The sequence below is a fragment of the Mytilus californianus genome, unplaced genomic scaffold (assembly GCF_021869535.1).
Source record: "Mytilus californianus isolate M0D057914Y unplaced genomic scaffold, xbMytCali1.0.p SCAF_9, whole genome shotgun sequence".
NCBI classification, from domain to species: Eukaryota; Metazoa; Mollusca; class Bivalvia; order Mytilida; family Mytilidae; genus Mytilus; species Mytilus californianus.
Genome location: NW_026262745.1, coordinates 879,239 through 892,038, shown reverse-complemented (window position 1 = coordinate 892,038; position 12,800 = coordinate 879,239). Strand labels below are relative to the sequence as shown.

At 30.7% G+C, this 12,800-nt stretch overlaps 1 protein-coding gene across 19 annotated transcripts in view; it reads left to right on the top strand.

The window, feature by feature from the left end:
• The window catches only part of LOC127716125 (teneurin-m-like), a 210,057-nt gene that overhangs the window by 82,233 nt on the left and 115,024 nt on the right, over positions 1-12,800 (top strand). For 17 of the 19 annotated variants that reach the window (XR_007988771.1, XR_007988773.1, XM_052222216.1 and 14 more), the window contains one exon: positions 7,993-8,223. Coding sequence is in view for 17 of the 19 variants with exons in the window: in XM_052222216.1 (XP_052078176.1) it covers positions 8,031-8,223 (193 nt within the window). In the remaining 2 variants the exon portion in view is untranslated. Of the gene's footprint in view, positions 1-2,340; positions 2,392-3,468; positions 3,605-7,992; positions 8,224-12,800 lie in introns of those variants that run through there. The other 2 variants (XM_052222215.1, XM_052222214.1) reach the window with 2 other exon arrangements.

The following is a 12,800-nucleotide window of genomic DNA, read 5'->3' as shown; positions in this document are numbered from 1 at the left end:
GCCTCAACCAAATGTTATGAATCTTAAACACAATGCTTTTTACTACAAAACACAGATCAAGTTTGAATTTTGGTGACATCACTTTGACTGTTTAGGAGTTATGCCCCTTTACAAATCGGAAAAATTGCTGAAATTTTCGTTTCCATTCTCTAACTTAACTTTGCCTCTACCAAATGTTATGAAACTTATACACAATGCTTATTACCGGTACCACAAAACTCAGATCAAGTATGAATTTGAGTAACATCACTTTTATCGTTCATGAGTTATGGCCCTTTAGATTGTTTTATGCAAGCAGGGGCATTTCTTTTCATTTGCACCCTACACGTCATACTTATTACCAGGAAAAAAAGAAAAACATGAAACTTCTAGTGAGAGTTTATCAGAGGGTCAAATTTAAGATTACAGGTATCTCTGTTTAAATTGGTATTTAGTATCATATGTTGTCTGATCTTAATGAATTTAAATATTTTGCAATTGAACTACATTGTAATAACAAGATATAATATATTTTTCATAAATAATTATTGTCCTCATACTTTTTGTATTGAAATATTAGTGATGTATAATCAGAGGATTGCAAAGAAAAGTTACTCAATGTGCTGGTTTTGAGATGATTGAACTTTTAGTAAAGGTCAAAATACTTCATTCAATGCACTTTTAATTAAAAGAAGAATTATAGACCTCTTGGTCACACATTTAGTTAAGGCATAATTGTCATGGGAGCATGTCATTAAATTCTGCTTGGTTGGCTGTGTGTTATGGTTGTCACGTCAACCACTCCCACGGGTCATATCTTCCTCCTAAATACTTGGAGAACCACTAATCAAAAAGTTAAAAATGGTGACATTTACTGGAAGCCCCTATGGACTAACTTTCGTTATTGGTCACTATCTGTCACATTCCATTTGCTGTACACCAATGAGAATCCCTGTTGCTAATCAAGCATTGATTGGCTAATTTATGTGGATAATTGATATTGATTGGATAGCAAAATATACAGCAAAATGTTGGGGAAATATATTTTGTTATCAGCTTTTATGTTGACTTTCAATCTTGTATGATATAACGAAGGTCTGTTTTAATCATTATATAATATGCAATATTCCTTTATGTTTTTTTTTATGAATAGGTATTGGAGAAGCAATCTAAAAGTTTAGATCTACAATGCATATTTACAAATCCCTTAGTGTACCCCAGCTTATCACTTTTACTTTCAGCTTTCACAATCATCTTAAATAATTGGAATTGTCTTTATTTTCACTTTCATAAACCAAAAGGAATTACAAAAATGATGTAAATATTTCCAGATTCTGGTTCATAGTTAGATTCCAAAGCATCATGGGAATTCAGTCAGTAAATAGAATAGAAGATGACACGAGTTTATAGTATAGATCAATAGGCAAAGTAACTGATTGTTGTCTTCTAACTTAATATTACTTCTCTTTCATTCAACTAGTCAAACAAATAACCATTTGATAATGAAAAGCATTAATTAAAATTTAGATCAGAATGCATTATTTATAATTTTTGTTTTATGTCTTCAACTCTTGCATCAGGCATTCAGGGTTGGGGGATAAGGGGGAGGGTTCTAACTAAAAGAAAACTTTCCTGTATTTCATGAAAAGATAATTTTATATTAAGCAGATACACATTTCAGAATTGAATGATTTTATTCAATTTTTGATTAAAAATTGTCTCTGCATTAATCACAAGAAGGTTAAACATTGATTATTGTTGCCTATTGGAAATATTTTGAAATTTTGAAAATAATTAGCAATATTTAAGGAGGGTCTACTGATAGACACACTTCTATATTTTTTTATGAAGACAGATCCTTTAATATTCAGCAGATAGAGTCATCTTTGCATTGAATGATTTGATATACAGACAGCCACTATTATAGAATCATCTGTCATGCTCTTATTTCACTTTAAAATCCTGAGTACAAATTAATTTTTCAAAGAATATCAAGACATTTCTATCATGAGAACAAAAATCATTTACAAACATTGATATAATTTGTTATGAAAACATATAAACAGAGATGATGAGGTGTGATAGAGACATATTACCCCTTCCTGGAATAAAGAAATTTACTGTAACATTGATTTATGGTGGTCTTTGAAGTTGTCTATTTGTAACAAACAATTTGTCTAGTTAATTTGACTATTAAAGGTTTGATTTAATCCAGATGGCCTGTACTTAGGGTGTATCAAAGAAAGAGTCAACATAAATCATAGCTTCAACTGGGTTCCTGTCTGGTATATTGGGATAGTTGGGGAAACTGTAGAAGTACATTGGTACTTATCAGTGATTCAGCTAGGAACAGGTCTCAGATAGTTGCCCACCCATGTCTCACAATGTTCTGAAGGAAATTGAACATTTAAGGTAACTTTTAAAATAGTGTCCTAAAAAATTTTTTTTTTTATAAAAATGGAAATTGACATGATGCATCATGTCTAAGGTGAATGACATATTATTGGAAATTAACCCAAAAGAGGAATTTAATATGCTCTGGTTTGAACCTTATCTGCTGTGTTTTCTCTTCATTGGACAGGAGTGTTCTAGCTTAGATAATGCATTTTTTTTTGCCCCTTGGCTTGATTATCAGAAATTAGTCATAATACCAAAACTGTTAAATTAATTTTAATGTCAATCATTAAGCAGGCACAGTTCACACTAGATAAAACAATCATCCAATAATTGGATTTTATTCATAAACTATAGAGACTATTGATAATCCTGATCAATAACTGTCCATCATATCTGGTCTGATGGAAGCATTCTCATTAATTTTTTTTTTCTGGGTTTGACTTTTTTTATGACATTAAGTAATGTTATTCATAAACATTTTTTTAGTGATGAATAACAAGTCTTAAATATTTTTTAAGTAACAGTGTTTTATGAGCCATCAGTCACTAAGCTGAATTTGTATAATAATTGTTTTGTTACTTAAAATCCATGATTGTTGCCTTAAAAATGTACTGATTTCTATTTAATAGCAATATAACTGCATCAGCCAGATGTTTTTACAAATAACATTTGGTTTGAGAAAATTAAAGACTGTAAGAACACAGGATATTAAATAATATTCAATGGTTTGACCTTTCTGCTCTTGTATCTAAGTGTAATATCCATTCTGCAGCTCTGTACTTGGGAATAATTACATTTTGTATTTGTTTCTTGGTGAAATTAGATTCTTCAACAAGTGTTTATGGAGAATGTGACACAAAGAGAAAAACTGGCTCTACGATCTACACTGTGTATTGATCAACCCAAGAAATGATCATTCATACTTCCATAATAGTATAAATAAATTGGAACTGATTATTTACATTGAACGATGGATGTTGACTTCATTTTCTTTACAAAATAGTTCGTGTTCATTTCTGTTATGTTACAAAGCTTGTATTATTGGCATTAACAAACCATATAAACATTGGAATTGATTTTTATGGGTAGAAAAAATAACTGTTTGGTTATCTTGTGGTAAAACAGTTAAAAGACAATTAATAGTTAATATTTGTGACAGAAATGATGGAGTAACAAAAATTAGGTATTCTGTTTCATGGATTATAATCTGGGTTTATTCCTGCTTCAGGTCAGTTAGCATTCAGTTACTATGATTGAAAATGATTTTTTGTGTTTTAATTTTCTTTATATAATCAGTGTGTGTATTTATCAAGCAATTCATATAAGATATAATACTATGGAAAATTGATAAAAACATATATCCTTTAATTCCATTTGTAATTTTGAAAATTTTTCATTAATATTCTAAAACAGTTTGCAGAAATCTATTGTTGCTTTGTTAAAGGGATGGGCGACTTACTACAGAAATGTAATCTGATCCTTGATTCCCTTTGCTGATATGATATACTTGGCCTTTTCAATAACCAGGCCTGGTTATCATTCAGAGACTCCCATATCACCTCGAGGCCCAGCTGAGGATCTGATATGGGGCGAGGGATGATGATGGGGTTCATATGCAAAAGACCATGTATTTGCAATCTGTTTTTATATACATTGCACTTTTGATGTATAAACAAACCAGGTTCAAAGATCATATGAAATTTGTTTTTGTTCTTGAATGTCAAAATATTGCAATAATCATTACACTGAACATTGTGACAGTATTTACTTGACCATTTGATGTCATGTAAATATTTTTATAATTTTAAGCAGAACAGGTCCATTTCATGTCAAATAGTTATTGAAAATTTAATGCGTTTCTTTAACATCATGATCACTGTTGTAGAAGTTTTCAATTAGGCAGTCTTTTCCAAAAAGACAATTAGGTCCCCCCATTTTACTAGAAAGAGTTATCATTACCAGTGGAAGACTTAGTGCTCCCATTTTCAGTCCGCCATTTGCACTGACTGCAATGGAATTGTATGAGCACATATAAAAGTGGCATTTGAGCCAAATTTAGAGAAAGAAAACAGTCAATGTTATACATTTGTGTTACACATGTAGGATAGTCATAAAAAATCAGGTGATTAATTTAATGATCTTAAGCAGTTAATAAACCTTGGGAAAAAATGAGTTAATAGTCAGAACATACTAACTGTAAGTTACCAATCAAAAGAAGCTTTATCCACCAGCATGGATAATGAATGAACAAATATTATGGTTTACTGAAGAAAACGAATGCATAAAATGTAATGTGGTTATCTGTGGAATATAATTAACTCATTATGTTAATGTTTGTACAAACAATGGTAATTCTTTGATATTTAGGTTTTATAGCTATATGTAATAACTTTCTGGTGTTGATAGATGATTGAAGTTTTACAGACTACTTACTCGCTTTGTTCTTTGCAAGAAAAAAAATTGTGCATTGGATAGTTTCTTTAAGGTACGTTGTATCTGAACTCCGTTGCTGTTGAAAGTCAAGAAAAAAATTACCTGATATGATGAGATTTTGGTTCATGGTTTCTGAAATAATTATCATATTGTAAGGCTGAAGATCAAAAGTGTTGAAAGCCCTAAATATAAAACCCGATTGAGAGTATGGAAACTAAAAGAGTCCTATTAATACAGAACAATCAAAATCGTCTAAGGTCAGCTTTTCCTTATGCAGTTGCAACCTTAGTCAAAGCACAATCAATAATAATTACTGAATGAATAAGTTTTAAGTGCCAATCTGCTTAAGAATCAGGCAGTGGTGAAAACATGACAAATAAAACCCACTCAAGTTTAAATTGATTTATGTTCAAAATTTATAATGGTACACGAAAATAACATTCTTATTTTCGTTTCTTTTTCCTGTTCTGGTAATTAAAGATATAATTTGGTTGAAATGCCCTACAAAATAAAAATTAAGGGGAGTTAACTCCATAATTTGCTATCATTCTAACCAAAAGTTATCTAGAGATTTCTCGAATTACCAGACATGTAGAAACGAAAAACCTACCATTTTTAACTCAGAATCAGGGTAACTTCAAAATAGGATGGTTAATTAGGTCGGTGTTTTTTTTTCGGCCATGTTTTGAAATTTTTCTAAAATGCCTGATTCTTATAAAGTCTGGCACTTAAGTCAGTAACATACTGCATTAAGTTTTTGTTTTTTGTCAATTTGGTCTTTTTATACGTCCGTTTACAGGACATATTATGGTATACCGTTGTCCATCTGTCCGTCTATTACAGCATGTCGGACAATAACTCAAAAACGCTTTAACTAATTTTCATGAAACTGAATTGTTTATATCTATTGACGTAAGCTCCCTTTCGATATATTTTATGTTTCCGAGTTATGCGATTTTATTCATAAAAAAGGGGGGGGGGGATTTTCTAGTTTTCGGAAAATAACTCAAAATGCTTTGAGCAGTTTTCATGAAACTTTGGTGACTGGTTTATGTCTATAGAAATAAGCTATTTTTAGTTTTTTTTTATAAATTTCTGATTTGATGTTGAGGTCTTGAGGAGTTATTGAACTTTATTCATTGTAAAGGAACGGGTGTATCATGTGCTCATGGCGCAGCTCTTTATTTGGTGAGCCTACAATCTATGACAGTTTTAATGCCTTAAATTCATTTTCTAATGCAAAGGAAGGTTTATGAAGATAAATAAGATCATACTATTTTAAATGGATTTTTTCCCAACTAATTGTTTCATTTATTCCCACAGGCAAAATTTTGGCTATTATTTTAGGTATCTTTTGGTCATATAGAATTTTTTGGGGTTTGAAAGTTCCTGATAAAGGTAAATCCAGAAAAGCGATTCGGACACAAAAAATTTATAAAGTGTTGTTATCATTTACAAATTCTTTTATATTTTAGGATGATATTTCAACATTCAAACAATTTCTATCTGGGTATCTCACTGCCTGTCAATAATTGTTTTTAGAAAACTGGAAGGCCACTTTAACAAACCAGCTCACAATGTAAATTTTGGGTTTTAAAACAATCATAAGAACACCCTTATATTAGTCATGAGGCTTTCTTTTCTTTTGGTAAGGATAATTTCTTTTTATATACAAATAGCCCACAGCTAATTCCACATAATTCCACACCAATGTTGCGCCAGGATTTAGAACTGCAATGATTATCAAAAGTAAAAAGGCTGAAATGTTTGTAAAAACTGTTTTTTACAAATAACAATAATGAAAAAGTAAAGTAGGTTTAGCTTTTGCAAAACTATTTAACACAAGCTCTTAACTAAGCTTTTGACTGAGATATTATCAGACCTTAGATGTTATAATTCACAAGTATTTAGATACCTTGCCTCACATGAAATGAAAAACTGTAAAATCTGATAGGTAATTTTTCAATGAGAGCTGTAAAATAGTATGAATTGATAAGATTAAACCTTTTTTATGAAGTATTTTTGAACATTTATAATCATTTGGCATGCTGACTTTGACATTAACATTTGATTAGCATTGCAGATTTTGATATGCTCAAATAAAAATTGATTTAAAATAGAATGTATGTATAATTATACACCTGAAGAAATAAGAAATTCTGAATTCCACAGACCGGGTTTATTCTACATCAATTTCTAGTGTTGCATTTGTTTTATATATAAAGAAAATTAAAATAGATTTCTGTAGGCTTGAAGTGCTGTGTATTTCTGTGATAATGTGAAACGTCTGTTTCTGCTTTTTTCCTTAATATTACAGATCTCCTCATACCTTTAGGATATTAAATTACCAAACAAAAGAATGCAAAGTTTATTTAAGTTCAGATTTGATTTTTTTTTTTATCTTTCCAGATTGAAGTGAAAAACAGTTTTAAAGTTTCAGATAAAAAATTTAAAAGATATGTTTGCCTCAGTTTAACGTGTACTTTTAAGGATGATTTTGGCATCTAACAAGAATTGAGATGAGATTTCACATTTGTCTGATGTTTCATCAAAAGGAGTAGTACACAATTGCTGTCTGTTTGATGGGGAAAAAAATTTGATTGCAGCTTTGAACAGGGAAGGTTTTTCTAACTGACTATGAAATATGGCCAAGATTAAACTCCTAGAGGCTGTATGTAAGAGTTTTTAGAAAAGGGTCCTGTGTACTTTTGTGTATTTGTACCAATTAAAGATTTGTACTAATGTCAGATGGTCTTCATGACTTCTTAACATAAAAATAAAACAATTATCATTCTGGATCATTGTTGGTGATACAGGATTAAAATATCTTCTGAGTGACTGAGAAAAAATGTTAACATTGGATATGCAACATGGCTTTTAAAGTTAAATGAAAAGAAGTACCGGTAGATGTAACTTGTAAAACCACTGACTGGTCCTGGTAACTCCTACTGACCTCAATACACAGTTCACTAAAGTTCAAAAGAGTGGTTATTGGGCTTTATAAGTGAAGGTTTATCATTTTGTTCTTAGGAAAGAAGCCTCTAGTTATTCATTTAGGATCTGAAGGATACCAATACCATAATGTTAAGCAACGCTGAATTCATCTTCTTCATAAGTTATAGAAATAAATTGATGATGTAGGTCTGTCATTTAATTGAGATTCAAAACTTTTTTCTTCTTCAGAAAATGGACAGAAGATGATGAGATTATGACAGAACACGATGACTAAACATCCTACAATGGATGGAAACTATAATTATCACAAATCAAAACATCGACGAAGTCACATCAAAAATACAAATGGCAGTATGTCCTATAGTTCTTCTGACGAGGAGGACTTCCATTCTGATGATAACCTCCGACCATATGAAGAGGTCAAAGTTGCACATAACCACAAAAAGTTAAATGGGTTAGGTAAGTTTGGTGAATTATTCTAATGCAATATGACATGTATTGCAACTTTTGATCGATGACATCTGATGTAAATTTCATGGTAGACAGACAGTCATTGGCAAAATATTGCACAATTACAGTCCAGGTTTCTGTAAATTATTTCAAATGTGTTATGTCAAACAAATAAGTATTACAATAGAACAGTAATAACAGTTCTGTATTTAAAGAATTGACACTGTCATTTAGGAATCTGACAAAAGCAATATTGTTTTTACCCGGGACCAATATAAAAATTATATAAATTCATGGTTGAATCCCAGTTTTTACTTACGCCCCCATGTGCTACCAGTAAAATTTTATTTTACACACAAATTCTAATTGATGGTGGAAATTCTTTAAGTAACGTAATATTTTATAATAAATGGTCAGGGAAAGAATTTGGGAGTAAATTGCAGAAAGTTAATATAGGTAATATTAAAAGTTACACATGTGTCCCTTGATATGTGTGTACTTATAATTAATGTTGGAAGGGAGATTATTATTTTGATGTTTAATAATCATCTTCACTTCTTGTCATTCTAAAACATTTTACCTTTATAGACTAGACTCATTTATTGTTCCTGGTCTTTTACTGCTATTGACTCACTTTACACATTTAGTTTATTATTGGAAATTGAATTTTCCATCATTTCATCTTTCATCATTTTTTGACTTTTCAAAGTGAAAACTTTGAATGATATCATGATTAATTTTTGACTGGGAAACATTCTCTGGTAGGGAAACAAAACTATAAAAAGTTTGAATAATACAGAAATTAATCAACTAAAACATGGTTATATAATTGTGGTCTATAAACATTCCATTGAAGTATGTTTCTATAAAGAGCTATTGTAATTCAGCCTACATATCATGCTTGGAATTCTTTTTTCTGGAAGCTGATCAAATAGAAGTGTAATTGAAATCTAGTATTGTTTAGAGACCTCCCTTGTGGATAATAAAAAGGTAATCTATTTCTGTGACACGTCCATGTGATTTATCTTAAAGTAATTCATTATAGCAACTTTACTTGTTGCCTGTGCTGTCTTACTTGTAGCATCTGCAAAAATCTAGAATGGGATTGTAGACAGGATCTTGGTCCTAGTCTCACTTTTGGATCTTTACACTATACATTGGGACTAAAAAACATGGTTTTATTTGCAGTGCAGCATCCACCAAAAATAAACCTAGAAAGTACTAGAGAGAATGTTGTGTTTATGGTATCACTTTTCCCTTTTAGACCTTGGAGGAGGATGTATACAGGTTGTTTACATGATTAGTGTTTGACACTTGCCAAAAGCTAAACTGAACTAAGACAGAAGTTTGTCAATGCTCATTTGTGGCATCTACTTAAACTATTTTCAGATTCATGGTCTTACTTTTGGCATCCGGCTGAACATAAGATAGGACAACACCAGGATCTTATCCATGGCCCCTTTTCATTTCACGAAACAAAGCAGTGACCAATAGGATGGTGATAGATTTTTACTGTTGAGTCTGTTCAATGATTTACATTGCTGAGAGATGCAAGACTTTGTCATTTCATATTGCTCTTTTTGAAGACTATATAATAACCTGAATACAAATCATTTGCTCTGTAAATTTCCACTCTTTATGACCATTCTATGTTTTAGTATCTACCTGTTATCATTATACCTCAGTAGCTACTTCAATATCAGTTCTGTTTATACCAATGATTCCATTGATTTCACATTGTAGGACCATTACACTGGAACAACAAGCCATTAACATCTCAAATTATTTTATTTTTTTCCAAAGAATCCATATTTATTGCAGTGCTTTGCTTACATTTGCATGCATTTACAGAAATGCTGCTAAGATATTTTATTTTATAATTGATACATTCAATGCAGTTTTGTAAAGGGATAAAATCTTGAAATTAGTGTCTGGGTTTATCATTAGAATTTGTTGATGTTGTAGTAAAGTTGTCTTATAAATTATATAATTTAATGGATTTGAAAGAAGGATTTTGATTTCGTGATGACTACAACTAGAATGTTTTGAGCAACAGATTCATTTACGGGTCATTTTGTCTCAATTTGAAGCATCATCCTTCAATTGTATGTTCTAGTTATATATTTAACTAGTTTATACTTCATATCTCTTACAATTTTTAATATACTGTACATCAAATTCTTCTTTGTTTACTTAATGAAATATAAAAAAAAAGAAAGAATCTTGTACTTAATTTTACAGCACTTACACACTAGAGTTTTAAAAACCAAATCAGGAATTAAAATGTATTGATTCATCCTCCGTCCCCATGCTATAATGGATTACAGTTCTCTTTATTACATTTAGACAATCACGGTTTTATTAGAAAAAACAAAATTAAAATCTGATCAACCAAGATGGAGTCATTTACAACATCAATTAATCTTTAGTTATTGTTCCTAACAGATACATCAGTATTCTTGGCTTACATGTGAAGTCCATCCTTTATTCAGTAGATCCATGAAATGATGGAATCTTCAAGCTTTGAAGGATAATATTTGATTTCATTTATTTTTTTGCAAAATTTAGAAATGAGATGGATGAGGTTTTGTATTTTCATAAATGAAATACTCCCTAACCCAAGTGGAACTGTCTATTTATATCCGTAAATTGCAGATATTTGAAAGTGATAAGTTTTGGCAAAGCAGATTTCTATATACATCATTATAACAATGCTAATCAGAATGTCTGGATTATGTACCAGCAGAGTCCAATTAAGATAATTTTTCCCTATGCTCATACATAATAACTTTTATAAGATTTGTCTCCCTTTGTGGAAACAAGACAAGTATTGGAATGCAGTAATTGGACAAACCGTTCTATAACTTTTTTAATAAAATATAGATTTATTGTAATCCTGTTATGTTTTTGTAGCAGAGATATTGTTTATAAAGTGGACTATAACAGTGATCCTTTGTAAGGACTCTTCATGACAATTGTTACATGTATTGTGAGGTTCTGAAAGAGTCCTCATAACGTCTCAATAAAACTTGTCTTATTATAGCATTAAACTTCATCTTCTAGTTTCCATCTTCTAACTAGTACCTTGATAGAAGCCAGTCTATGACAGCCTGTGGGTTGATATATCTCTATACATTAGATTTCTACCAGTTCATCAATAGATCCAATTCCATCACATAATTTAGATACAGAATAGCAGAATTTTCCATTTGTAGTTATTGAAATTTTTTTGAAAAGACCTTTAATTGAATTTGTTCCGATTCTGCTTTACATCTTGTAGAAAAATTGAAACCAACTTGTGATGTAATTTTTCTAAAGAAATTTAATTAGACTAAATTTATTGGTTTCAGCAAAAAGCTTAAGGGAAATTTTAAATGAAATATAAAATGATTACTAACGTTATATTGGCAAAATATGGTAAATTTAATTCAGTGTACTTTACTGAAGAAATTTAAATTTGATAATTTGGTAATAGATAAAATAGAAAGGAGTGTGTAGAGTAATTGGATAATTCAGTAATAAGGAAATGGAAACTTAATTCATCAGGGGAAATTCTATGGCAACAGAACTCTGTATTATACAAGTTATACACAAGTTAAACTGTGAAGGAAAAAGCAAGTTACTTCTGATTATGCTTCTACATACCTTCTTGGGTCTACATACCTTCTTGGGTCTACATACCTTCTTGGGATGGTCTATACTATAATGACCAGAAGTTTGATGTTGTATCTGGACATAAACCCACCTTATTAGAATCAGTTGACTGAGTTGACATTAAAGAACCTTGCCAATGACTTTGACCTCGAATGACTTTGTGACTTGCATAAACAATAATGGACTTGATTATTTGGTACTTGTTCATTTTAAACTAGAAATTTAGGATTTTAATTAATGCTGCTAATCATTATAAACACAGTAAATACTGAGGCTTTTTATAGACAGCTGCATTTTGATCAACAACAACCCTCCCAATTTCAAGCAGTACTTTCATCATGTTTAATTCATTTCAGTTATTTTAAGTATCTGGAATTAATACTTGTGCTTGCATTGCTGTCACTCTCTTGTAACATTAGATGATATTGTGACTGACCTTGATAGGATTAATCATTTGACCTTCAAGCAACGACTGTGATATAGCTTTGACTTGGGTAACTGCATGTTTTGGTGGAGATGCTATGATCAACAGTAAGACTCCTGTTGAATTGCATTAAATATTGTCTAGTGCATGTAGGAATTTTTTGTTATGAATTAATACACCATATCTTTTCTTTTTTATTACAACTATTTTTTCTATGGTAATCTATTGTCATGGACTTCACATTGAATATGAACAGCAATAACAAACCTAAAACATTTAATTTGATTAAAACCGGACTGTGACCACCTCTTTGAAAAACAATATAGTGGTATTTAACAAAACATAGTGTCTTACATCACATTAAGCATTTTTTAAACACCAGAAAAACTTGCAGACCACTTTGAAGTCATTCTGAAATCTGTGTTTATACAGTTTCAACTTACACGGCTCCAGAAAGATATTTTTTATCAACAAAATAAAGGTCAGGTTAGGTCGTTTTGTTTTTTTG